At 46.4% G+C, this 26,929-nt stretch overlaps 2 protein-coding genes across 3 annotated transcripts; one reads left to right on the forward strand and one right to left on the reverse strand.

Moving 5' to 3' along the window:
* Positions 1–311: 311 nt before the first annotated feature.
* On the reverse strand, positions 312–10,115 carry rnf11a (ring finger protein 11a). 2 transcript variants are annotated; one of them, XM_088932745.1, is made up of 4 exons: positions 9,713–10,115; positions 7,652–7,821; positions 6,469–6,570; positions 312–3,108 (listed from the first exon to the last, which is right to left on the reverse strand). In XM_088932745.1, exons 1-4 carry the CDS (start codon positions 9,809–9,811, stop codon positions 3,105–3,107), a joined length of 375 nt encoding a protein of 124 aa, XP_088788871.1. In that variant the 5' UTR covers positions 9,812–10,115; the 3' UTR covers positions 312–3,104. The 2 variants fall into 2 exon arrangements, with proteins under 2 accessions (XP_088788871.1, XP_088788870.1); XM_088932744.1 differs by lacking the exon at positions 312–3,108 and having other exon boundaries at positions 6,285–6,570.
* A 692-nt stretch (positions 10,116–10,807) lies between these two features.
* Positions 10,808–22,287, forward strand: rad23aa (RAD23 homolog A, nucleotide excision repair protein a). The gene is made up of 9 exons (XM_088932732.1): positions 10,808–11,056; positions 13,028–13,189; positions 13,889–14,070; positions 14,685–14,737; positions 15,756–15,883; positions 17,367–17,445; positions 17,664–17,794; positions 18,824–18,982; positions 19,758–22,287. Exons 1-9 carry the CDS (start codon positions 10,991–10,993, stop codon positions 19,869–19,871), a joined length of 1,074 nt encoding a protein of 357 aa, XP_088788858.1. The 5' UTR covers positions 10,808–10,990; the 3' UTR covers positions 19,872–22,287.
* The last annotated feature ends 4,642 nt before the right edge of the window (positions 22,288–26,929 follow it).

The raw sequence follows: 26,929 nt of genomic DNA on the forward strand, positions 1-26,929 counted from the left end.
TTAAACTGAACCCAGAGTTACAGAAATAATCTTGAGAATGATTTTACTATTACTGTCAGAAATACTTTAAACTTTCCTGTGTATGATAATGCATGCTTTTAGCCCTATTGAAAAACACTTGTAAACTGAAATAGTTTTCAGACCTGTTTTGAAACAAAATATAAAACCACCCTGTTGGCACCATTATTATAAGTGATGTGTATAAGCAAGTATGTGTTTCATATGTATCATGGGGAGCACTCTCTACAGCTATGCACCAGGAGAAGAAAAAAACACAAAACATAAAAACAAATGGGATAACTTTAGATATATACGTATCAATATTTAATATTTTGATTTTAGGCAGCCATAGGATCTTCAAAATGAAATTCAAGAGCGACTTCTGCTAAGCTGGAAGTCTGGTCTCGTAAAGCAGCAGTTCCAATCCTGGCCCTGGGGGAGCTACTGTGCCAATGTAGGATTGCATTCTAATGATGGTCATATCCGGCTCGATTGGACCAATTTTAACTCTTCAGGTCCTGCTCTTGAACAGAGACCTCGATAGCCTACATACGCACAAAAACCTAACTCTGTTCTAAAGCTTTAAATGTAAGACACTGGTGGCCAAGTCCAGTCCTGTAGATCCACAGTCCTGCAGGCCTCTCAGCTGTCTCAACTATTAAAACAGCCAACAAATCAAGTTTTTTGAGCTCAACTGAGAAATTGAGAGCGCAGTAGATATTAAAAAAACAGCCCCGGGGATCCTGGCGATCTGTCCACACAGAATCGCAGACAGTGAGTAACCAGGGCAGCAATGTGCAGCTCCAGACTTCCAGCTCTGGCCTGGATCAGCATTTAAAAACACAAGAAGACCCAGTGGTTTGTACTTCTCATTGGCCTGTAACACTGACAAAGATTCCCTGCTGTTCTCAGCACATCATCATCGTTAAATACTGAAGACAAGCTTTACCACAGAGGGCGAACGAAAGAACACAGCATGGAGTCGGCTAAAAAAACAGACCTCAATCACATAAGGCCGCTGCCACAGCTCTTGCAGCCATAGAAGAAATAGACTGTTTTTGACAGGAAAGAAAAACAGCAATTGGAGAACAGGAGTGATTCTTTCACTCACTTCTAACTGGATGGAACCAGTTCATAAAGCTGAAACTCCCATTTTTCTTTGATTATTTTGTTTGTATTCCACTTCTATGCACAGCGTCAATCAGGCACAGAAAAAAAAAACATTTAAAGAAATGCAGAGGGCTTCAGAGTAGCTAAAGCAGTAAAAGACTCTTGCTCAGAGCCCAGGTTAAGCGCCGTGGCCCAGATGTTATAAGTTTGGGTCATGTTTCAGTAGATTGTGACTGGGGTTCCCCATGAACCATTACACATCTGGCAGAGCTCCCCCTGGAGGCAGGCTTAGTCTAACACAGCACAGCCGTGCACACCTGCAGCGATAGTGGCGCCACACACTACTCCCACAATTGGCATCAGCTCTTCCGTCAGGGCTGCAGTTCTCAATGTGCTCATAGACAAAGCGCCCTGTGGACAGGATCTGTTGCCTGAAAGCTGAGCCATTCCCAGTCGGATGGGTAGAGTTGATAAAAATATAAAAATGAAACAATTCAAAGAACAGCAGGAGTCTAAGCTTTGTGAAAGGGGCCCTTACAATAACCATAATAATAAAAAAAACTTTCACATTGTCTAAGCATCATTGTCTTGAATAGCTAAATTGGCATTGTAACTCTCTTGGTCAAGGAACAAGTAAATTATTTAAATACACGTTTTTAATTGACCTTACCAAAACTACACAGAGAGATGACTGACTGCTTAAAGCTGTCCTTCACCTTTCTCATCTGAAAATATGAACACATGCAGGATGCGCCTTAACTCAACAGCTTATTAAGTGTAATAAACACTTTATTCATCTCCACTTGTCTGCCCATAGTACCTCTTCCAGACTGCTGACCTCTCCTCCCAAGAGTCTGGAATGAAGGCGATCTAGTTCATAACTTCCAGGTACCACATCTTCTAGCTGTAAATGCAGTCTCGGAGGGTTTCTGCCCTCTGCATTGGGGTACCAAGACCTGTGTGAAGAGATTACCAATCTGAATCAAGTAAATAATTCTAAACATGGGGTACAATACAAAAGTCCCTACTTGCACCTAGAGGCTCACTGCAGACAAGAGCTCACCCCAGTTTCTTTCATGTTAAGGGGACTCAAGAGTATGCATACATCCCTACCTTCGAAGGGTCGCTCTTCAATTACAGGTCACCCCCCACAACCCTGTGGTCCCAGTGGTCCCCAGTATATGGCTGTATGGACTGGAGCAACTGGGTTAAAGTACTTTGCTCGAGGAGGCACAGCAATATCCACAGGATTTGAACCCTCAACTCTCCCGTTAGGAGTCTCAATGCACTACTCACCAGTGTCCACTGTCCCCTCTGCAATTCTCTACACTCCTGCAAGGCTGACTGAATACTCTGAAGCCTGCAGAGATGGTGACCTTTTTTCTGGGGCCCTGCGTCTTCCTTAAACACGGTCCTGGTCAACAAACTCCTTTACTAGAACAGTGTTCACCAGGCCTATAATATAATAATATACACATGTTTAATAAGCCTAATTAAAAAAGCTCAGCTAGGATAAAACCCAGAATGGACAGAGACATTTCACTAAAGACATCTGAGGCACCTCATGATGGGACAAACAAATGTTTCAAGATGGAGACACTGACAAATGTTTATTACGCCTAATAAATCGGTGACCAGCCGTTTCAGATCCAGCGGGCGAACCTCTCCTCTCTTTCCTGATGGAAGCTAGTAGCCGACTCTCCCTATATTTAACAACCTCTGTACGAGATCATGACTATCAGCAGGCAGCAGCCTTGGTTAGTCCTCTCTGGATCACATAGCGCTTTAAAATCCAGTAAAACAAACAACTAAAATGAAAACTGACAAATGGATTTTTGATCTCAGCAGGCTTGGCTTATGTTCTTTTGTTTGCCTTATTCCAATTCCTAAAAGCCATGCCAGAAACAAACACTTATAATACCAGCTAGCAGTGTCTGACATTTGCAATGATTCCACTCATACATCTGATTCGCTAAACGTCTGGCACAATCTTCTTATCTGCAAAAAAAGAAGCAAATATCAACACATCTTCACACATGCAGCAGAATCAACTGTTCTTTACAGGTCCGCTGCCTAATAGCGCACCTCTTGTCAGCCATTCTTTATTTTTTTTGTTACAAAATTACATTTTGCATACTTCGCGAAGACTGTTCAGCTAGTAGATTCCCCAGCCCATCCTTCACAAAAGCCAGCCGTGTCTTAGTGTCTGAATGCGACCCCAGCTGATCCTTGTAGAAAAACGTACTAGATTGCATTAATGCAGCATCAGATTTTCTACTGCTTCTGAAGAAGTTTGCAAGGCTGAGGTTTTTCAATTTTATCTTTGCTTCTCTTAGTCGAACCCCAAGGGAACACACTCCACTCTAAAAAACAGATGTATAAAGAACACAATTACTAAAGAAAGTAACTCCAGCTGTTGAGGCAGGGCTCCTTCAGATTTTGGAGGCTCCTATCAATTATACAGAAGCGCATTGCTACCATCAAGGAAAAAATTATGTTATTATGACGAGATATACTTTATCCAGTACTTTACATGACAGCACAACTGTTATACAATACCTGCATTATCATTAGGCGACTTTCAGGTTTAAGCAGTAGAATTGATTGCACGGTACACTCTTTCCTGTTTAAGGATAAGTATGTGTGCGTCTTCATGCTTATAATGATTTGTGTTCACATTAGGGACGAATCATGACTAAACCCCCGTCGACTGTAAGTCTGTGCACATTCTGCAGTGTCGGACACCGTCACAAACTCCAAGCCCCAGTTCCAGCTGAGCTCTGTAGCTTCTAGGTGCTGTCACTGCACAATGTGATAGATCTGTCATACCCATGATCATTTGAGGGCATCTAGGTAGGAAATTACCTCATAATTACAAGATAATTGTCTCATAATTACGAGAGACCACATGAAATATATTTTTCCTTGATGGCAGCAATGCTCCCCGTACAATTAGCACCTGATAAAGACACAGAGAAAACAGCTGACGTGATTTCTTATCCACTTAATTAGCTCAATTAAGTCATTCAGGTCTGAGATGGAATGCGAAACTGACACAAATGTGCCCATGTGGGTGGAGATGCCCCCCCCCCCCCACTGTGAGTATTTCACAGAAGCCCGGCTGCTGTTAGGTTCAGGCTAACTAGTTAACACACCAACACGTGTTTGTGTTGTTGTGTTTCGTTGGCAATATACCGAAGAAAATGATTACCATGTGATCCAGTGCTTAGTGCACCATATAAAAGCACAGTATTAATGTATTTTTATTGAAATGTGGAAATGCACAGTAGTTTTAATCCTCAATCAGCCAAATGTGGAGTCACTTCTGCCTTGCAAACAGCAGCATACGGACAGAGATAGGCTAAGACACCACGAGCCTTAGGCAAACTTCAGACACATATAGACACTTACATGGCCAACCCCCTGACCAGAATAATTCACCGCATTTTAAGAGTAAAGAACAGCCAACAAGTGCAAAGGTGCACAAAATTAAGAGGCTTACAAATCATGACTGAGTTGAAAAAAAAAACCTGACATGAAACACAATACTGACTGCAGACTCAGTCAGCTCTGTAAAAGACCAGCTGATTCCATGGCATAAGCTTCTCAAAGGTTTGTCTGCCCCCCAGAAATGAACAGGAAACACAAAACAGCAGCTTAAGGTTATGATTACCTCCCCCCCCCCCCAGAAAACAAACCCTCTAATGAACAGGATCGCTTTGGTGGCATACTCTGATGAGAGTAAAAAAGAATAAACTGTGATCAGATTCCCACACCGCTCTCACAAAGTGCTTTCTGCTTTCTGTGCAATAGAAAAGGAGTGAGAGGGCCTTGAAAGACCCCCGCCTTTCACTCTGATACCCTTCTCAATCCTCCCGCACACCACCCCCCCCCCCCGCCCATCTGCAGAATCCAGCTGTGCTCCCACAGCTGTTTGGAAAGAGGCTGGGAACAGGTGGGACACAAGGCAAGTCAGCCCTTGACAAGGAGGGGAGCTCTGCTTTGAGTTTTCAGCGATCACCCCTTCTGTTAATGATGATTACAGTTACAATGTACTGTATTTGGACGAAGCCTTTCATCTCACAGCGCTTTGCATAAATGAGGACTCATCTAAAGACTCACTTCATCCGCCACAGAAGTGCGGGTCAAAACTAGGGGACACAAGGCAGCTATGCTGCACCAGCAGCCCCAGAGCACAGCAGATCAGGGGGAGAAAGGAGAAACTGCTTCCCCAGCTGAATTATAGGGGATCTTTAGAGAGGCCAGACTGCACGCACCCATAGTGGAATTACACCAGTTAACACCCCTGTGTCCTCCTTGGCACTTTGTTATGGGGCCTAGGCTTGACGACACTTAGAAACAGGTTAAATTTAAACCTTCCCTTCCTGTTAAAACCCAGTCCCCGTTGTTACTTTAATAGCAAAAAAAAATTATCATGGGTGTGTATCAAGCTTAACAAACATAGGCATGAAAAAACCTTACACACACTGTAAATGGAGATAAGAGATGGGACAGGTTCTGCAAGAACCCTTCTTCCACCTTGCTTATCAAAAAAAAATCTGACGAAATGTTGAGGTACTCCTACTCTGTGCCACTCGGGTGACAGAAATAAAAGTTTATACTACAACTGAGCAGGCTCACCACCCCCAAGCAGAAGGTAAAACACCAAGGTTTCAGCTGCACCTGTATTCCACTCACATTCACTGAAAGCCTCTCCACTGATCTTCTTGCCCGCACCACAAGCAGGAACTTACGAAGAAAGCTGTATGATGCGCCAGTGCGGATTTCAAAAAGAGTTTAGGGAGGCATCTGCGTGACTTGTGTGCTTAATGCATCACACAGGGCATGAGGATAAAGGCACCTGGCCTCTTTGTTGAAGCTGATCTCCCTACCGGGATCCTTCCAAGAAAGCGTGCGAGTCCCAGATCAAAATCAAAACCTCCTCTTTATTGTCTCCTTTCTCCATCTCCCCAGTCCTATTAACCCATGGAGACTGGATCCGTTTCCCAGTCTGTCCCGGATCTGCTGGGCACAGGAGACCTCAAAGCAGGATGCAGGCAAAGAAGAGGAGGCACCCTCCCCAGTGCTCTCTGCAGAGCCGGGTACATGCAGGTCAAAGGGGCTCTCGCCCACTTCATACCGGCTTTGCCCACAACAGCCCAGCCCCCCCCCCCCCCCCATCCCTGCCCTCCCCAGTACCCTCGTCACCCCCTCCCCTGGGTAGCTCAGTCCCCCCGAAGTGGCGCTATCAACGGGCGTGCGTGGCGGTGGGTGGGGGTGGTCACGGCTCAGTTAGCCTCGTAGGAGGAGAGGAGGGCCGCGTCCACGGGCTCCATGCAGGAGGGGCAGGTGAACGACCTCATCAGCCAGTTGTCGATGCAGTCCACGTGGTAGATGTGCAGGCAGGGCAGGAATCGGATGGGATCTCCATATTCAAAGTCCATCATGCAGATTACGCACCTGGGGGGGGGCAGGGGGACGGAAGATGAAGAGAATGAGCAGAAGACCACAGAGGAGATTCAACCAACCTCTCTTCTGAATCACAGCGTTTGCTACAGCTTCTGTTTGCTGCAGAGTAATTATCGACAGGGGGGGATCTTGCCAGTAAGAGTGCCTCATGCTCAGAGGAGCTTGGGTTGATCCAGACTGTGACTGGGGTCTGTACAGTGGCGACACTGACTGGGCAACATCAGCGCTGTGTGGGCTTGATTTGGGCAGGAAGACCCCAGAGCGCCACCAATAGCAGAATGAGCGCAACACACAGACTTCTTCCAGCTTGCTTTAAGTTCTGCCGTGTTTTACAGGAAAACTTATCTATGATCATCAATTCCCAAATTTTTACAAAAGACCTGCTAAGAATTACAGTCATGGAACTTAAGAAATGAACAATTATTTCACTTTGTTATTCTTGGAATTAACATTTGAAAAAGAGAACTAAGTAATAAACTATGAGTATTTTTGACTCAAGGCTTACTGAATAAAGTCTTCTGCTGAACTGCCCTAAAGCAGCAGGAATTAAGTCTTAAAGCAGAAAGGAGTCTGCACCTCATATGGGCTGTCGGTTACATCATTGTACTTACCTGTGTTGAACTTATAATAGAATTAATTTGACATCTCCAATTGTTTTAGCTTTTAAACACACCGGAGGTTTCCTCTCAACTATTAAACTTTATGATAACGTGAGTTAATTTAAAATCGAGAACAGGAGGGACCTCTTTACCCAAAGAGTGGCAGAAGTGTGGAACAAGCTATCCAGACCCATTATTGAAACCAACAATCAGACTTCTTTCAAGAAACATGATGAGCTGGATGGATGAGCTCCTTGGATCAGTTAGCTACTAACTACCAAAGGGGCCGAATAACATCCTCTCGTTAGTAATCTTTATGTTTTCATAAAAGTAGCTAAATATCTGTTTCAATCAAGAGATCAATGTACTAACTAAGAGCTCAGCCCGACTCCCCAGGACCAGAACTGGGAAGCCCCCTTCTATTTTAAGTTTACTGTCAAGGGTACAAGCACCAGGCAAAGGGGGTGACTCACTCCTTGACTTTCTTGTCGGAGGGCTCGGACCCGGGGTCGAATATGCCCTTAGGCAGGTGCTGGATGAGACCAATCCTCTGGGCGATGCGAATCTGCTCCTCCTCGGTCAGCTGGGTGGCCAGGCGGGTCTGGCTGGGCGTGGGGTGGTACACTGGCACCTGAGCGTGCTCCTGGGCACATGAACACAGCACAGTTAGTCCAGCGTACAGGAGAGCAGGCACACAGGGCACAGTCAGAGCCCAGCGTACAGGAGAGCAGGCACACAGGGCACAGAGCCCAGCGTACAGGAGAGCAGGCACACAGGGCACAGTCAGAGCCCAGCGAACAGGAGAGCAGGCACACAGGGCACAGTCAGAGCCCAGCGTACAGGAGAGCAGGCACACAGGGCACAGTCAGAGCCCAGCATACAGGAGAGCAGGCACACAGGGCACAGTCAGAGCCCAGCGAACAGGAGAGCAGGCACACAGGGCACAGTCAGAGCCCAGCGTACAGGAGAGCAGGCACACAGGGCACAGTCAGAGCCCAGCATACAGGAGAGCAGGCACACAGGGCACAGTCAGAGCCCAGCATACAGGAGAGCAGGCACACAGGGCACAGTCAGAGCCCAGCGTACAGGAGAGCAGGCAAACAGGTGCACACACAGGATAAAACAAACAGCTGCACAGGGTTATTTTTAGCCCTTACAATATCATATGTGTTATTCAACACATGAAAATAGAGAAAATGTCTTTCCCCCCAGGTACTGTGCTTCAAGCCTGAATATCTTTAGAGAGAGGGTTCCCAGCTCTCTTACACCTGCAGTCCTACAGGTTATCTTGACCTTCTCAAAGTCCAAAGACGTCTAAACTGGAACCATTTCATTCTTCTCTTCCTGTGCTACATTGCAGACAATGTTTAATGAAACAATGTTTGCTTGGCGGTGTGGGAATTCAATCAATAATGACAGATAAGAGCACAAGCATGTTGGACCAGTCTACCAACTGGACTGTAAATATCCTCAGTGTTTTGGAAGAAACGTTTTACAACGAAATTCTGCATCTAGCGGTAGTTGTGTTTCAAGGAATCTTCTGAAGAAAACTGCTCCAGATATTTAGACAGTACAACCCACAGTGAAAAGCACACACGGCGAAGATATGAACTTTAATTTGGAGTGTTTCTACATGTCAACTTCAAGAAATACAAACAGAAAAAGGCTTAAAGCAAACCATACAAATCAGAGGAGACCTGAAATGCCTATTTTGAATCAAATCCCATTATAAGCCCCGTCTCAGCCCAACAGGGCGGAAAGTATAACCCTGCTTTGTCCATCAGCTGGTCTGATTAAAAGGAACCAAGTTTGAATGAAGAGATTCCATTCTCTGGAGTGTTGGTATGGACCTTCTTCTCATCAGATCTACATCACAATAAGCGTAAAGAGTTGTTTTTATCACTCGGAAAATGCTTGGCTGTACTGACAATTTTATTTTATTTTTTTTTTAAAAGGTGGTAGCAACACCAGACGATAAAACGTTCTTAGTCTCGAAAGCGTTGCAGACATACTCGATATGCTATTGAAGTCAGACATTTCGTTTTAATTTACTTTGTAAATCAAATGAAACCCGTGCAATCAACATGCAACGGCCTCTTAAAGTGTAATAAACTGTCGCAGTGTCTGCCAGTCTCACACAACAGACATAGCAACGCGGGTTTCTGTGCAGTAAATGTGTAGCACTCTTAATTCTCTCGGGATTCGCGTCTCAAAAAGAGAAGAGAGGTCCTCAATCGTCTCAAAAGAACGTTTCACGTAAAACTAACAGAAAGGAAAAAAAGCCACATTCCCTGGAGCAGAAATAATTGTGTACCCCAGTTTTCTCGTCTTAACAACACTTCTGAACTACCTAAATAAATACTCTTTAATTCCCTCGCCTTCGGAGTTTCAGTATTTTAAAAATGAATAAATTATACAGGCGTTCGTTTTTGTTTTAGCTTTTCCAGACGTCAGCCTGAAGAGCTCTGTTCGACCACTCGTCCTCTCCCAGCGAATCCCCGGTCTGTATTTCACTCGTTCCCCCTCTACTGCACCTGATAGGGCGGCGGTGGCTCTCCGGGCAAGCTGGCCCCCTCCGACTCGTTCAGCAACGACAAGTCGTCCGCACCCTGCGAGGAGAGGCAGTTCCCCATCGAAGTGGACTCGGGTGCACTGGCCGAGAGAGTTGCGGAGGGGCGGCTAAACGAGACCGTCTTCCCCCGACACCCGAAATATGGGCAAGGAAAGCTAACCCGCCGCTAAATCACGCCTATCCATGAACAACTGCACGCAAGAGAGCAGTTTTCTGGCTTTTTTCTTGTGCTTGCAACAGAATCTCTCCTAGCCAAAAATAAACCAAAAAAATCGCCGGTATTTATATATCAGTTACATATCTGATTCACTTTAAGTTAGTATTATAGGATCCGTCCACCCCATCTCCCCTTTGCTCTGTTTACAAACTGCAAGGGCCGGAAGTGACGTTCAGGTGCTTTGTGGGAGTTGTAGTTCTGAACAAGCACAAACACATTTTAGGGGAATTAGTACTTGACTGATATTACTAGAAGTCATTATTGTGTTCTGACATTGTCTGTTAGCACTATTATTGTTGCATTTGACGGACTTCTATAGCTAGGGGGACGCAGAGTAACAAAATATATACAAAAATATCATAACACTAATTCGATCTTGTCAGATCTCAGAAGATACGCAAGCTTTGGTCTGGTCGGTAGTACTGCTTTCCTCCAGGGAAAAACAACCTGAAAAATAGAAAGTTCTAGTCTGGCACGATTTCCTTCCCCGAGCACATAAAATACGGGATGCGTGTCATTTAGTTTTATGTATTTATTCAACACAAGGATTCTTTGTCACCGCAAGCAGGTACCAAAATCAGGCTGAGCAGAGCCTTTTGTCTCTGATAGACCTTGCTGTCGTCACTGGACACTACGGAAATTGGTACATCGTTGTCTATAGTGCCATTTATGGTATGTTAAGTTTAGTTCACGGAATCATACTTCTGACCACGCAGTTGTACGAAACGGTCACCTAACTTTACAAGAACCACGTGTTTAATAGCGTTCCATTACCCTCAACTCGAGTGATACCCCCATCACGTGACAGAGATGACGCTAGGCCGTCTGCCCACCGTGTTCGCTTCATGACGTCATCACTAAGATGGCGGCAGTGAGTTGATGGCTCGTGTGTGCTGTTTTTTTCGCCAACCTCATCCACCAGCGTGCGAGTTTTTTCAGATCCAAATTGACAGGCTGTGTTTCAAATATATATATAGTTTTTTTAGAGAAGTTTTGGGCTGACAGATCGGAAACAGAAGAAAGATGCAAATCACTCTGAAGACGCTGCAACAGCAAACTATTCAAATTGACATAGACGCAGAGCAAACGGTAAGCGGCTGTAGGTTGTTGAATGACAGCATGACTGAGGCATTAATATTACCTGTTAAGCCGTACTAATGCCTCGGTCCATACAAACCCAAACACGATTTGATGAAACTGAAGTGTAACGTTAGATTTTTTTAAAACAGTGATGGTTGGTGATGGTATTCTGGGGGGATTTAGACTTAGGTCGAATTTGTCATTTTCAAAGTTGACAGTTCCGTTTCGCCGAGCGGTCGCATATGCTTTTACAAGTTTCTTGAAAAAAACCCACTGGACACCCCGAGCTAAATGGATATCCTCAGCTAGAGTTGGCCCTCTCGGTTTGTCGGAAGATTTGTACACGTTCGTGTTGTTGTCCGAGTCTTCTTTAAAGAATAATGTTACTACACGTAAGGCACCGCATACGTTGACACATAAGCGTTCCACTGAGTTGTTCCAATGAGTAACCCGGTGTGTTTCATTACAGGAACCGCGTATACAATTATGAAATAATTCTGCAGAATTAAAGTGTCGTTTCGGTACTTTAGTTATGATGCTTCGTGCGTGAACAGCAGAAGTCACACGCCACGTGACTCTGAGTACAGCGGTTTCTTCACCACATGAAAGGCGGTTCCTTAAAAACGATAAGAAACGATTGTTATGGTAACAGACAGACAGAAACGCAGTTTAGGCCGTTGTTGAGTGACTGTTACTAACATAGTTATGGGTGACATTGCATGTGTAAAGGAGTTTAAAAAAGAGACCGAAAAGGCATATTGTAATACTCATCAATTGCACACATGACATCATATTGACGACTTAATAATAATTTTTAAAACTCCCTCGTCTGAGACCTATCTGCTTTTCCCAGTTAAAAAAACATTAGTGTACACAATATACACGCACTACTGTAAATTTAATTATGTTTTATTAAAGGTAACCTCTTTTGGGAAGTGAACACCTTTAATTAAAAAAAAACATTTTTGTACAGCTCAGCAAACATCAAGTTTCAGAATAAGAGGCTCCCAAGCAAAATCACAACATCACATGGCCACACTTAGGAGCGTGGAAGAGATGACAGGCCTGATGTTGTGCTGGTTAACAGGCCTTATGAGGCATCAGACAAGACGGAGTTGTGCCTGTACAACTCTCCTGTTTCTAAAGACCAGGAGAAACGCTGGCTGAGGAGCTTCCAAAGGGCAGGGAGGGACGAATGCTGTCTTCTCGTTGGTAACTGTTCTCAGGTTCTTAGAAATTTTAGAAAAGAGAAAAGACCTTTTAGCCAACCCTGTTCGCTTGGCAGCTACTTGCGAATGGAGTAAAGGATGTCAGGCAGGCAGGTTTTGAAAGCTGTGCTGGAAACAGCTTCAGACACCCGCCACTCTCCTGGCTCCTAAAGGAGCCCTTCCTGTTCTCGTTATTATAGCCTCCATTTCGTGTTGTCCTTGATCTGGAATCACCAATCGTTTTGTGGTTTTTCTCATCTCGGCTCTCGGCTACAAACCCCTCCACCGCACACGGGGGAGGATGTGGAAATGTAGGCAGACTCCTCCACCCTGCCCGCATTGGAGACACCCGTCTTGTAACACGTCAAGGGCAGTGAATCCCTGTGCAGGAGGAGAGGCATGTCCCTCACCCACAGCACCATGAGCAGATGACATCCTTTCCAGCTAATCCGACCCTACCTTTGACATCCCCTTGTGTGCCGTCACATGGGGAGCCCCAGCCACAGTAACATGACCCAGGCTCAAACCCGTGATCATGGAGCTGAATCTGCAGGGTGACGCATTGCTAAAGGGCACTGCGGGGGAGAGGCGTGTCAGAGGGGCTTCTCCCCCCCCCCCCCCCCCTCCACAGGAGGATCAGGAGTTGCTGCCTTAAAAAAAACTGATGTCGGACAACTGGAGATTCCAAATCCTTGGGGATGGAGATCCCAGCTTGCTAAAAAGAAAGGCTGAGGAGTGGTCCATTTCCCGAGCTGGTGGTTTGTTTCTCCAGGTGAAAGCCCTGAAGGAGAAGATCGAGGCGGAGAAGGGGAAAGAGAGCTTCCCCGTGGCGGGGCAGAAGCTCATCTACGCCGGGAAGATCCTGCAGGACGACACGCCCATCAAGGACTACAAGATCGACGAGAAGAACTTTGTGGTTGTCATGGTATCAAAGGTAGGGGGCGGAGAGACCCACATCTTACTGCTTGAGCCTTGGAGTGAGGCCGCAGATATCCCTAAGGATGTCCCTCCGGACACTTAGGGTTCCTGTGAATTCTGAAAAAAGTGGAAAGTGTGGAATAAATGAAAATGAGTTTTTGAAATCCTGGGAATATAATGGGGGTGGTAAGGTGGTGCACTGGTCAGCATCGCTGCCTCACAACACTGGGGCCCTGGGTTCAATTCCTGGGGTGCTATCTGTGTGGAGTCGGTATGTTCTTCCTGTGTTCGTGTGGGTTTCCTCCAGGTGCTCCGGTTGCCTCCCACAGTCCAAAGACACACTGCTAGGTTAACTGGCTTCTGGAAAAATTGGCCCTGGTATGAGTGTGTGCATATCTGTGTCTGTATGTACCCTGCGATGGACTGGTGTACCCTGCCTTGTGCCCATTGCTTGCCAGGATAGACTCCGGCTCCCTCCCAACACAGAATTGGATAAAGAGGATAGAAAATAAAAGCCATGTCACCCTGAAACGCACAGCTGTCAGCCCACTGGAGAGAAGGGCCAGCCTGCATTTGGCATTTCGTCACGCAGCACAGAATCTTATCATAAATGGATCTTTTTTTCAGAATCTCTGATCTATCTGTTTATCAGTTCAGCAAGTTTTTGTTTGTTTGTTTTTTGGTTGTTGTAAATCTCCTGTCTCTCCTGCTTCAGACAAAACCTGCCCCAGCATCACAGCCCCCCTCCTCAGAACCGGCTGCGGTCTCAGTCCAGGAATCGGGTTCGTCTCAGGTTCCCGAACCGGCGCCAGCGGCCCTTCCCATCCCACCAGAGACCGACAAGCCCAAGGAGGACCCGGCTCCCCCTGCTTCAGCCCAGCCCGAGGGCACAGCGAGGTAAGAGAGCTGACAGCTCGATCCGCGTCTTTGAGGTTCTGTCTCACTTGCTGTGTGTGATCATGGGTTCGAGCCACTAGCCCACGTGACTGCAGCTGGGATGAGTCAGACGAGACTCTTTTGACTCCTGCCAAACTGGGCCCGCAGAGACGTCCCGGGGCCCCTGCAGCTGGCTCGGTCCGCCCAGCCCCAGTCTCTCTGTGTGGGTGCAGCACCATGTAGAGGCACAGCTGGGGATAGCAGGCCTGGTGGCAAATGATACAGAAGATCAGGTGCAAGACTCTGTCTTGACAAGTCAGTCAAATGAAAGAAATTCAAGGCAAGGGAACTCCTCCAGTTCTTGGCTTTATCAGGATTCATAACTATATGCAGATCCACTGGTAATTAAAATTGTTTTCTCCAAATATGCAGGGGAATTAGTGCACAACTCCCCCTGTCAGTAAATCTTAGATCTTTGTCGGAAGCTGATTTGAGACCGTACAGCTGTAACGAGGTGAGGCTGGCAGTTTTAAGAGGTGGTTTCATCTTGATCTTCTCACCTGTCCAGCTTTTCTGACTGGTGCTGCTTATCCCTTCGGTGCTGTCTCTGATGTTGTTGCTTGTCTTGCGTGCAGCACGGAGCCGTCTGCGGAGGCGGCACGAGCAGGAGATGCGTCTTCCGAGCTGGGTGAGTGTCCAGGGGTCTGTCACTGGTGCGCGAGATGCACACAGAGGCTCTCGGACTCCAGTAGCTGTGAACACAGCCCTTACTGCAGATGGGGGGGGGTTAAAATAAAAACTGGCTACTGTCTGGAGTTCAGCACATGGCAGTTGTAAGCCTTTCATCCTGGATTCTAACATGTCTCAATGATCACAAAGTAAATCAAATGAACGATATCCTGGAGGGCACCTGGTCTGCGACTGCGAAGGAGCAGTGCATCCCTGTCCAGCCCTGCAAACTTGAGGAAACAATGCATTCAGGCCAGAAACAGACATATTGTTTCTTTCTCACAAGAGCTGAGGAAAGCAAGCCCTCACATGCTCATAAGTGCCTTTAGTCCTGCATTTTTTCTTCTCCCAATTCAAATTGTGTTTGATCAGGTGCCGATATGTTATTATTCATTTGTTCAGCTGATGCCTTTCTGCCAGGTGACCTACAAGAGCAGCAGCTGACAATACAGTATTAATAATAATCATTTGTATTGGCAGTGTTTTAGCAAATGGAATACTGATGTGTAATAAGAGAGCAATCCAAGGACCGTGTGTGTTAATAAGCACAATAAATATGGCAGAATACAGCAGGAGGTGATGGGCAGTGAGCTGTGGGGCAGTAATGGGAGGTTGAGACAAGGGAAAGCAGTGATGCCAATGGCTGGCATCACTTTTGGACCTGGACAGCTGCAGGCCACCAGCTTTTATAGGTGATGATTCCCAGTGAGTAAACACCTGGAAACAGTGGTGAAATAGACAATATCCACTGAGTTGTTGATTCAAATGAAGTCATGAAGATTCCAGGACAAGCAGGGGGCACTGCTGATCTCCAGGACCAGGAGTGAGCAGCAGAGGCTCATGGGATTGAGCGGTACTTTCCAGCGGTGTTGGCCAGGGCAGAGTCTGCTGCGGGGTGGGGGAGTCCAGACGGGTGTTCCAGGTTGTGCCCTGGCTCCACTGCTTTTACCACTGTCTATCTGTGTGTCTGTGTGCAGTGACAGGCGCGGAGTACGAGAGCATGCTGACCGAGATCATGTCCATGGGCTACGAGCGAGAGAGGGTGGTGGCGGCGCTGAGAGCCAGCTTCAACAACCCGCACCGGGCCGTGGAGTACCTGCTCACTGTGAGGACCCGTGGGCATCGGGCCAGCCCCTGAGAGGACGCTGGTACCGAGCAGAGGGGGCTGATTGCTATAGGAGCCGGTGGCTGTTAATTGCAAGTCTGCACAGTCTTTTAACTGACTAGACCACGTTAGTGGGGGTGAGAGAAGTACAGCAAAGGGCCCAGGCTGTGAGTGCGTTTTCAATGCAGGCAGTGCAACTGGAACCACACCGAGCTCCTGGGGGGGTTAGCCTGGGACAGATTTGGGGGCCTAGTCCTCTTGAGTTGTCTTAAGACCTATCCAGCCTGCAGGCTCGCAGAACGACATCGTTAGACCCTGAGAACACAACCAGCCTTAAATTCCCCATCAGCCTGAACGAAATTCTGACATAAAACGCTGCAACTCTGCAGAAGCAAAACTAAACATGGCCCCAAGGACAAAGGAGTCCACAGCGACAAGGACTCCGATCGCCTGTTGTACTCAGTTGCTCTTGAGTATTAGAAGTAGGGCCTGGTGATTTCCAGAAATATCCCAAAACTTCTGTGTTTTTTTTTTTGAAGAGGCACGTAATTTCCTAAACTACTTTATACTCACGATCTTTTCACTTTCTCCTGGAGTGGTTCCTTTTTCCACACATCGTCAGAAGCATGTGAACATGAAGCAAAATCATCTATGAAACTTATAGAAACTGTTACGATTCGTGCTTTATGTTTCCAGTTCCTTGTACACTCATTCAGCCTGAAGAGCAGGACTGATGTTGCTTCAAATCAGCCTGTTCTGAAAGCTCTGTGACTGAACCTTTACTGGAGCGATTTCCATCCTGCTGTCTGGGTGACAGATGACATTAAGAGCTACAGAATTTACAGACTTTTTCCAGTAGCATTCTGCCGATTTAGTTTTGCGACTTCTGCCTGTTAAACTGGTTTAAACTGTGGTCAAGGTTAGGTGTAGGCTTCTGAGCATACTGAGCATACTGAGCTTGTGAGTACCAGTACGGATTGTGTTCAGTTTTGAGTAGCCGTTAATTCTTGAATTAAAAGCATTTCTGGTTTGTCTGAAGACAAGTCGTTAACGCTTTTAACATTTTAAAATGGATTTCTTCTATTTGTGTCTAAAATGTGGAAATATTACAAAATGTTGTGCTACAACAATCCTTTGCATGTTTTTTTTGTTCCCATTCGTATTACGTGTAACGTATATCCGAGATGGAAAGGTTTAAATATCCGGAACTAAACTGGAAAACCCCAGCCCTACTTCTAAGCCAATTAGAGAAGCGCGTAAGTACTGGTCTAACGAGACACTAAACTGCTGTGCTCTAGCGGTGTCGATCCTTGCAGTGTAAGGTGTAGCTGGGTTTGATCACCGAGAGGGAGAGGTGAAACACGGCATGCTGGGCCAGTTTGGAAAGGTTGAAGGGGATAGATTGCGCTAGGTGGGGGTTCAGAACATCCCAGGAAAACGTCTCAAAGGGGGCGTGGTTGTGTTTGCTTGCTTTTCCATGCAGGGGATTCCCAACAGCCCCATCCAGGAGACCACCCCCCCAGCAGAGGAGCTAGCCCCCGCCAACACGGCCACAGCTGAAGGTAAGCCCAGCTCCCCAGCTCTCTTCCCCAGGAGGCGTCTCCCGTGTGGTCCTGAGCACTTGAAGATGCCCGGTAGTTGCTCCCACATCGAGAACGGGTCGTGTAGCCCTTTATGCTCAGAGCCCTGTTAGGTGTGCCCTGTTAGGTGTGCAGGAACTGGCCGAGCCTTGCGAGACCCAACTTCAGAGCTGACTTGTGGGCTGTGTTGCCGTCTGCAGATGCCAACCCTCTGGAGTTCCTGCGGGAGCAGCCCCAGTTCCAGAGCATGAGGCAGGTGATCCAGCAGAACCCTTCCCTCCTGCCCGCCCTGCTGCAGCAGCTAGGCCGGGAGAATCCCCAGCTCCTGCAGGTGAGCGCTCCTTTCCGCCCCCTCTCATCCTGTCTGGAGCTACAGGGTTCACCTGGGTGCATCATAGGGCACACGGACACAGACTCGCCCGCCAAGGGTCCCAGATTCTAGTTAACCTACCAGCATGTGTTTGGACTCTGGGAGGAACCCCATCACGGGGAGAACATACAAACTCCACACAGACAGCACCCCAGGTCCCGAATCGAGCCCTGGGCTCCAGCGCTGTATGGCAGCAGTGCTACCTCTCCACTTTCTTCCCACAAGAAGATCCCAGGCTCCTTAGGTCTCTCAACATGTAGATGGCGGCTGACTTCACCTGTAGAATCAGGAGCATCTAATGTGCTGATTCTGGTTTCATGGAGTCAGACAAGCAGCTCTTTCAACAGCCCACAGAAAAGATTGTACCGAGTGTCGTGGTCATGGTTAAAACATGCTCATTGAAACCAAGCAGGTTACAGCTTCACTTTACACCTGTGAGTTCACCCAGTGGTGGATTCAAGATGAGCTGGATGACTTCCAAACCAGGCTGGCTTTGTTCTTTCCCTGAATGAAGCCCCTGGAAAATGCTAAATCTGTGTAATTGAAAAGAGACATTAAACTTAGATGTGTTTTCCTGCACCTGTTTTGATTGGTGTTGGCATCTTTGCAGTTTTATAATTACTTTCATGAAAAGAGAAGCAACAGTCTTGAAACCTCCCCTGCAAAAGTGATGAACTGTTTCTGACTACTATTATATTAATACTAAACATCTATGTCAAATCTAGGCTTGTTGGAAACTCCATTCTAAGCCAAGTGACACATAAATGTGTTTTACAAGTGAAAAGACCCAGAAGGAAGTCTCGGTGACAAGCTGAGGTGACACATTAGAGTTTAAAAGACTTTTTTTCTGCTTTAAGGACACTTTGATGAGCAGTATGGATGGTTATTGCCTGTGATCATCCGAATCCAAGTTATTCCTCCCTGGTTATTCCCAGCTATTCCCAGCTCCTTGTGTTTTCTTTTTCCCATGATTTTCTTTGTGTTCCGCAGCAAATCAGCCAGCACCAGGAGCTGTTCATCCAGATGCTGAATGAGCCCGTGGGAGAGCTGGGCGAGGGGCCTGAGGGTGAGCTGGGGGCCGCGGGAGACGACAGCTCCCCCGTCAACTACATCCAGGTCACGCCTCAGGAGAAGGAGGCCATCGAGAGGGTGAGTGGGGCAGGAGAAGCTCTGGGAGACGTACCCTGGGGCCTGCACACAACTAGGGCTTATTCTCTCTTTTACAGACTCACATCCAGCACACTATCACCCTTCTGATTTCAGGGTCTCGCCAGCCCGTCTTTCGCTTGGCTGCCTCTCTGCCTCCGTCTCGCTCTTTGCCGCCTCTTTCGCCTTTAGCTTTCCGCCTCTGCAGCCTCTTTCAAACTACCGCTGCCCCCAGCTCACTCCATCTTAGTTGTCTAGATACACTCTTTCGGTTTGGCAGCGCCAGGGGTCTCCGCTCAGAGGGATGGCCCACTCAGGGAGAATGAGGAAGTGCAGACAGGCTCCGCCTCTGACATGCCCCCTCTGTCAGCCAATCATATACAGGGTGGGGGGGGGGGTAGGGCAGCAGTTAGAGGAGAGGCTCATCTCTGCAGGCCTGCCCAGGAAGTGACAGGGGTCACCGGCTTGCTGGGAGTAGAGAGAATAACAAGAATGACTGATCCCAGTAGAGGAAGTAGAGGAAATCACCTTTACTGCTTGAGCTACTCAGAAATCCTCCCTCTAAGCCCCACTTTCTTCTCCTTTAGCACATTCTGGCCTTTTTCCTAAGGAACGGCTTTCAGAGTGCCGCTCCTGGTCGTCGTCCCGTGATGACTCTGAGCGCTGCCCTAATGGATTTAGGCTTTCGTTTAGTTTCGCCTCGGATTCCCCTCACTGCCCCTTTGACTCACCTCTTCCTCCTCTTCTGTCCCTCCCTCCCTCCCTCTTTCTGCTCCAGTTGAAAGCGCTGGGTTTCCCGGAGGGCCTGGTGATCCAGGCTTACTTCGCTTGCGAGAAGAACGAAAACTTGGCCGCCAACTTCCTGCTGAACCAGAACTTGGAGGACGAATGAGAGTCGCGCCCTCCCGGCCTGTGTTTTATACGAGAGCTGGAGTTTATTTAACTTGGGGTGGGTGGGGGGCTAGGGGATCTGGGCTGGAGTGGGAGTAGGGGAGGGTGAAGTTCTCTGAAAGAGTAAATCCGCTTGAATTCCAATGGAATCGCTAGGATATACCGGGACAGAGGTGCGGCTTGAAATGAAGGGGTTGGGGAGGAAGGAGTTGGGTGGTGAGAAGCAGGACAACAGTTTCAAGTTTTGAAGTAAAGACTGCAGACCCAAAGCATTCCCTTACTGAAACACTAGCGCGTCAGACGGCACTGTTTTCAAGTGCTCCCAGAGAGCGGACGAGGAGCCGATCCCAAGGGCTGGCAGGATGCAGGGGGCTGGGAGGGGTGGAATTGGACTGGAAATGTTTCCCAGTCACTGTGGCCTGCAGCTTTGCATAGTCCCACACTGCCAAAGCCCTCTGCCTACTGGGGATGGGATTGGGGCCTCTTTCCCTGTCAGAGGAAGGCCTTCAAAATGAATCTATTTTTAATTAAACAAAACAAGGGGTGGCTTATACTGTCTAGATTTTCGGTTCTTTTTCGCTGCTTTGCCCGTTTGGAGGTCCTGTGCTGTTGTAAATGTTACGTGCAGTGAGCTTGGGCAGCCTGGAGCAGAGGAAGGGAGGCAGGCAGAGATGTGCAGCTGTGCAGAGAGGACAGTGCAGGAGAGAGGGGGCTTGAGTCTCGGGGCTGCGCTGGTGAGGCAGGAGAGGTCAAGAGGTCAAGCTAGTGCACAGGGACGGCACCTACGAGCAGTTCAAAGGTCACATGATCTTCTCACATTATATATACTGTGTACTGAGTTACAGATGATGCATAATGTGACTGCATCAGTGATAACATACCATTGTATAATCTGGCCCTTTTAGAAAATCCTGGTAGTTTATGAAAGAAACAAAAAAAAACGTGTTTTTTGTCCATATTGGAAAAAAGACCTAGAAACCTGAGCTGGCTATTAAATTACACTAATTGGGGAAACAAAAGAACCGCTGAGCTTAAACAAATCACCTTCTTAATTGCTCAATGATCTTTTTCCTCAGTTCTAAGGTCATTTAATAGCAAATTTGCTGACTTGGAGTTCTCTGGGACCAGGCTTCGCCCTTAGAATTCTTGAGCTTCAAATTTATTCAAGACTGCTTTCCTGTGAGTAACATAATTCCTGAATGTAGTTATTTACTCAGTTTATTTAGTTTGGCTCAAATATTACTTAGCATTTAAGTCATGTAGTCTAATGCTGAGAGAGAATATTTTGTTTTGTTCATTGAAAATGACTGAAGTATAAACAATAATTTTTCTCTCGTCATAAGACTCGTAGATTTGTATGCTGACGTGTTGTGCGAGTGTTAGCAGGTGTGTAGTACTGTCCATGTGGGGACTAAATCTGAGAGCTGTAACCACAAAGAGGCTGACTCAGGACAGCAGGCCGTGTGAGGAAGGGCCCAGAAGCCACATGTTAACCTGAAAGTGCCAGAGATAGTTGTTTTAGGTCTGCTTTCACCCTTGAGGAGTTCGATTACGCGGAGAGTTAAGCCATAAATGAAACCAGCGAGTCAATGGAAAGTCCCCACAATGATAGTAATGCACATGCGTGTGGGCGTGTGTTTAATCGTTTGTGCAACAAGTCAGAACTCTAGAACAGCAGGGAAAATGAATCACCCCACCCTCCCTAAGCAATTATGGGGAGGGTTTGTTAAAGGAACATTTTTAAATACAAAATTACTTTTAGGGTTTTTATTAATAATGAGGGGATTATTATTGTCGCTAAAGGAACAGCGAAATGACTGCAGATGCCTTCTGTGACGTCTGTTCCATACCCTCGCCAATCTTTGTGCAAAGAAGCGCTTCCTGATTTCAGGGCTGAATGCTCGCTCTCTTGATCAGGGGGCTCTGCCCACTCCGATGTTTAAGACCTCCAGTGTGTGGGTTTAATGAGCAGAGGTCTGGAAATGATTGGTATGATTAATGTTTTCAGAGCTCCACAGACCGCTCCTCCTACCATGAGGGAACTCTGGTCCTCGAGAGCGGACAGGTTCTGTTTCAGAAGATTTCTCAATTCCAGTGATGAGCATTCATCCGATTGGCTGTAGTTGCTCGCACATTAATTGTTCCAAGGTGTTTTATATAAAACCTGCTCCCTGGGGATTTCCAGGACCAGGGTAAATAAAAAGATTGTTTGACCTTTCACTTCAATCTTTCTGGGATCACAATAAACTGTGTCTTCTAGATCTCCCTTCTTCTGACTTCCCTACCTTCTTCACCTGATCCCGAATCCTTCTGTTCTGGTCTGCTTTCAGCCAGGTGTACCTGATTACCAGTGAGTTTGTTTCTTCTGTTTAATAGTAAAAAAATTAAAGAAATAAAAAGACCAGATGTTCAATTCATTCCTTCATATTGTATATGTGTCGGTCATTTAAGACATCGCTCAAGAAAAGCTTCATTTGTTTTCCCCAACTAGCCCTTTTGTTTTAATTTTATTGTGTCGCATACAGCTGGGAATTTTACTGTCTCAAGGGTACTGCTGCTGTACCACCCACACTGGATTTGACCTTTCAATTGTCCAGTTTGGAGTCTAAGCCAGAGTTTACCAATCCTGGTCATGGAGACTCACATACTTGAGCACTTAATTAAATAATTAAACCCTTAGGAGGTTTATAAGTACCATACAATCTCCAAGTTCGGAAAACGACAAAACCCCAGAAGTGACTCGTTGGTTCAGTGAAGGATTACTCGAACGAAAGAGCGCAAGTGGAACAGTGAGCAGCAGGTTTGAGGGGCTCCAGGCCCAGGATGGGTAACCCAGCTCTAGAGCCTTATCTGCTCTATCACACAGTGACTTTGGGTTGTGAGTTTGTTTGTTTTGTGGTATGAAGTATACTTTTAAAATTAAAAAGTTATGCTCATGACCCACTGCAACTTCATCTAAGTTACGTATTCAAAGGGGTGGGGGGTGGGGGGGTTGGGGCAGTACAGATTTTACACTCTGCAGTTCTAAACAAATATTAAATAAAACCTTAAATATCCAGTGTGCACCGTGTAGGGGTTGGCTTGATTATTTTTGACCTGTAGCAGAAATTAAAACAATACCTTACCCTTTAAAGCACTGGGTGTAAGCAGCTGTTTTAGGCCGTTGCAATTGATCAAAAATATTCTGGAACTGTTTGCAAACCTGAATGTACTGTGGCAAATAATGTATTATCATGAAGACAAGAAACAGGTTTTGATTAAATGTGTAAAAACAAGGAAATTGCCACATCCTTTCAGCCAATATGTATTATGCCCACGCCAAATCATAAATGCTGAAGATGAGCAAGACTGTTTAAATTTAAATAATTCAGTGAGGCTCATTACTGAAGATGGGTGGAGACGAACATTTTGCAAGGCTTAAAATTTAATACCCTTTTTTTTAAGTTGGGATTTTTAATAGTGCAAGTGACTCTGGAGAAAGGTGTCTGACAAGTTATGCAACTTTTTGTTTACAATAAAACAGTATCAGAATGTAGTATTGTAGCGCCAGAACACATCATAGGGCCCTATGAAAGGTAGGTACTTGAAATGAATATACTTTTTTTGACTACTGTTCCTGCCATCATCATAACACATTTTCCTGGTGTAATAGGTTTTAGGAAGGTTTACACGGGGCTCTTACCTGCATGTTGCTGCAAGGGAGAGTCGCTGGCAGCTGGTTCGAAATGCAGCTGCGAGGGGCAGGTACAGCATCATCTCTGCCTCAGGCCTAATCCATCATAGGATTTTATGAACTGCACTTGAATTGAAGGGCCTTGTGTAAATTCTAAAGAGTAAATGCTCGTGTGAAACAGCACATTTTCCCATTCATTTTCAGATCTTGCAGAATCATGTCCCTCACCTAAATTGAGCCGTAAGGTCGAAATGGACTTGCTGTGATGGAATCAGTTGACCAAGACAGGGGTTCCCAGTTCTGGTGCTGGGGAACCCCCAATCCTGCAGATTTCACTGCAGCTTAGAGCTCTTTACTGAAATGAATCCTTCAATGAACCACCAAGTCGCTTGGTTCGAACCTTTACAAGTGTTTTTTCCTTTTTACTATTGCATTTGTCTTTTAAAACGTGCAATAGTTAAAAGAAACCTCCTATAAGTTTAGGAATCAAAAATAAAACAGTTAAAATGAAACCTATTATTAGGTTTGCTAAGAGTTCGATTATTGCATTGAGTGCTCCAGTGGAACAGCAGCAGCTGGGAGGTGGGTCCCCAGGGCCAAGAAGCTGAAGTACAGAATGATGTGTACAGCACAGCCTAAATCAGGAGTCCCCAACATGCCCATGTGAGTGATCAGTCGCTTGTCAGTGAGTACCTTGCAACACAATTCTGAATACCTTAATCACATTAATCCAGTTGCTGCAATTATTTCCACTGTAGACTCTCATAAATTGATGTCTCATTAAATCCTGGAACTGGATCCCTAACTGGTTAATACATTATGCAGCCAAATAACTGCCAATGATATTCCATCAAATATTAAACACAGTCTAGGCTGTGCTTCACTGAACAGTAGGGATTTCAAGATGCTGAATGCTGTCTGAGGTGTAGGTTAAAATCCAAACTGAAACTCTTAATCCATTTGAGTCATGAATACTGAGGCAGTCCCATCTGGGAAAAAACAAAACACCTACTCTTTCCATCACTTTTAATGACTTAATTATTTAGTCATCAAAAATTATTAGTTTCCAGTACTACGGCCGCGATCCCCTCAAGCTATTTATACATTTTTTATATCCCTTCGGATACAAACCCCAAACCCCAAGAAGGATGTGAATGAAAAAAATAAAAACGAGAGACAGCAGGGGCTTACAGTCAAGAACAATCCTTTTATTCAATCAGTTAAAGGTGCTGCTCTTTAAAACTGTTTTTATTATTATGGAAAAGAAACTGTAATTAACACATGCATTTCACCATGAGCAAAGGGGGTGTGCTCTCTCAGACAGCAGAACCACCTGGGGGGCTGGGGGGGTGTGACCAACACCAGCTGGGGACCCCTCTCTAGTTCACCACGTGCCCTGCAGGACACGAGGCGCTGACGCTACTTTTAGCAAGAACAGCCAAACAGCTCACATGTGTCGGACAGGCTGTGTTCAGATACATAGGGTTCTACAAAATGCAATCTGGAAGACTCGTCCAGTTCTGTTGGACTTTACTGCGGCCAGTCACAGTTTTTACTAAATGGATACTACTGTACGCGTGTCCCCAAAGTGTGCTTTCTTAAAACAAAACAGTGCGAAAATCATCATCTTGGCATGGAAAAGCTATTGCACCACATAAAAGACAGGACATTTTTTTTAAAATGTTATGCTGCGATTAAAGAAGTCAAAATGGATTTTAAAACAGCTCTGCTGACAGAACTGTTCGCTTTTCAGAGTGGTGAAAGAAAATTCTAAGGCACAACCGCACGTCTCTGGGAATATTCAATGGGAGAACCACCTCCACCAATAACTTTCCCTCTGGAAATGGGAGCGAATGCCCAAGACCACGCAGGACCTCAGAGGAAGAGGATGCAGCCTTGTCCACTGCATCATCTGCACACTCTATGTATCTGAAAGCATCCCCTCGGCCACAAATGTGGCACGTCCATTTTAAGGTGCATCTAGTTGTAGTTTTTTTTATTTTTCTTAAATAGCTGGTCTCATAAAACCACTACAAAAAAGGTGCCTTATGCAATTTACCGTCAAGCTCAATACAATACGCCAATGTCTGCTGCTACCTTAAGATCTAAAAGACAACCAAAACCAAATTCAATAAAAAACTGTCCTGCTAACAACCCCCAGGTTCTCTCTCCCCCACCCCAAAGGGAGTTCCTATGTCTTTTTAAAAAAAAATGTCCTGAAAGCGTACATTTCTTCCCCAAAGTCACCCCAAACCCTGGCACCCCCCATCCCTCCCTCCCTCCCCCCCCAAGCCCACAGGTGTAACTTGTTCACTTACATTTGCTGTTTCAATGGAAAAGCTGAAGAAATCGGTATGATATACAATTGTGAAGCGTACAGACAATATAACATATGTGCTAACTGCATTCCGCTCAGACACTGCGAAGTACACCCCAAAGAGGGAACAAGGAGACAGATACGCGGTTACAGGCTATTCCAGTGTTGAGAGAGAGCGCGAGAGAGAGAGAGAGAGGAAGAGGCGAAGAAAGGAGAGGAAGAAAAAGGATTTTTTTTTTAGTTTTTCTTTTTTTGTTTACCAATGAAAAGAAGAAATAAATCACACCAATTTCCTTTAGTACTATATATAAGGTTCGAAAGGCAAGATGAAGAAGAGGAGGGACACGAAGAGGGAGGCGTTTCAAGGGACAGGGCTCTGTGAACACGTGATCGGGCCTGTGAACAAGAGGCACTTTGGTCAACCCTCAGCCTGGGACCCCCGCTGGGAACCCGGGGGACACGGCTGGAGCCTACAGGGACCCAGGCACATTCCAGGTCCTACCACCAACGTGTCCAGACCTGGAATCTCACTAGGGTCTCGTGAACGTGCACTGTGACAACACGCACTCTTTACTGTGCGGTTTGAACTGCATCCTCCACAGAGAAGGGAAGATCTTGTCTATACAGCAACACAAGGCTGGCTAATTTCAGTGATTGCTGGTGGCGGGGGGGTGGGGGGTGGGGAGGAGGAGAATTTACAAGCATTGCCAATCGTCGCCACTTCTGCCTTGGGCCCACAGGCAGTGGAACACGACCCGCAGAGGAATCTCAAGCAAGCACATCGCCGCACCCAGAAGACTCTCCTGCACCCCGGCCACTCACAGCAGGTATCGCCGAAAAAAACGAGACCTGCCCAGGGCACGTCCTGGACACAGGAATGGTGTGCTATCACCACATTCAGAGGGTTTCGTTTGGACTAGACACATGGAAAATGCTGGATTGATCCAGACTGGTTGCATATCTGCTCCTTTTAAGCTGCTCCTTTAGGGCTACACAGCTTGAGGCCTCCGGTCGTTACCAGGAAGTCTCAACCAGACTCTTTCTCCTAGAAGCCGAGGAGCTCGGCTCA

The sequence above is a fragment of the Atractosteus spatula genome, chromosome 14 (assembly GCF_055471065.1).
Source record: "Atractosteus spatula isolate fAtrSpa1 chromosome 14, fAtrSpa1.hap1, whole genome shotgun sequence".
Classification (NCBI taxonomy): domain Eukaryota; kingdom Metazoa; phylum Chordata; class Actinopteri; order Semionotiformes; family Lepisosteidae; genus Atractosteus; species Atractosteus spatula.

What these genes read in the sequence shown, in the direction of transcription:
- rad23aa (XM_088932732.1), top strand. Translation starts at nt 10,991, where the DNA reads ATGCAAATCACTCTGAAGACGCTGCAACAGCAAACTATTCAAATTGAC. An exon ending in TGGTTGTCATGGTATCAAAG is followed by an intron (nt 13,190 to 13,888) that starts GTAGGGGGCGGA and finishes CTCCTGCTTCAG; the next exon opens with ACAAAACCTGCCCCAGCATC. An exon ending in AGAAGGAGGCCATCGAGAGG is followed by an intron (nt 18,983 to 19,757) that starts GTGAGTGGGGCA and finishes TTTCTGCTCCAG; the next exon opens with TTGAAAGCGCTGGGTTTCCC.
- rnf11a (XM_088932744.1), bottom strand. Translation starts at nt 9,811, where the DNA reads ATGGGGAACTGCCTCTCCTCGCAGGGTGCGGACGACTTGTCGTTGCTG. An exon ending in AGCCACCGCCGCCCTATCAG is followed by an intron (nt 7,822 to 9,712) that starts GTGCAGTAGAGG and finishes TCATGTGCCCAG; the next exon opens with GAGCACGCTCAGGTGCCAGT. An exon ending in TCCGACAAGAAAGTCAAGGA is followed by an intron (nt 6,571 to 7,651) that starts GTGAGTCACCCC and finishes GCCCCCCCCCAG; the next exon opens with GTGCGTAATCTGCATGATGG.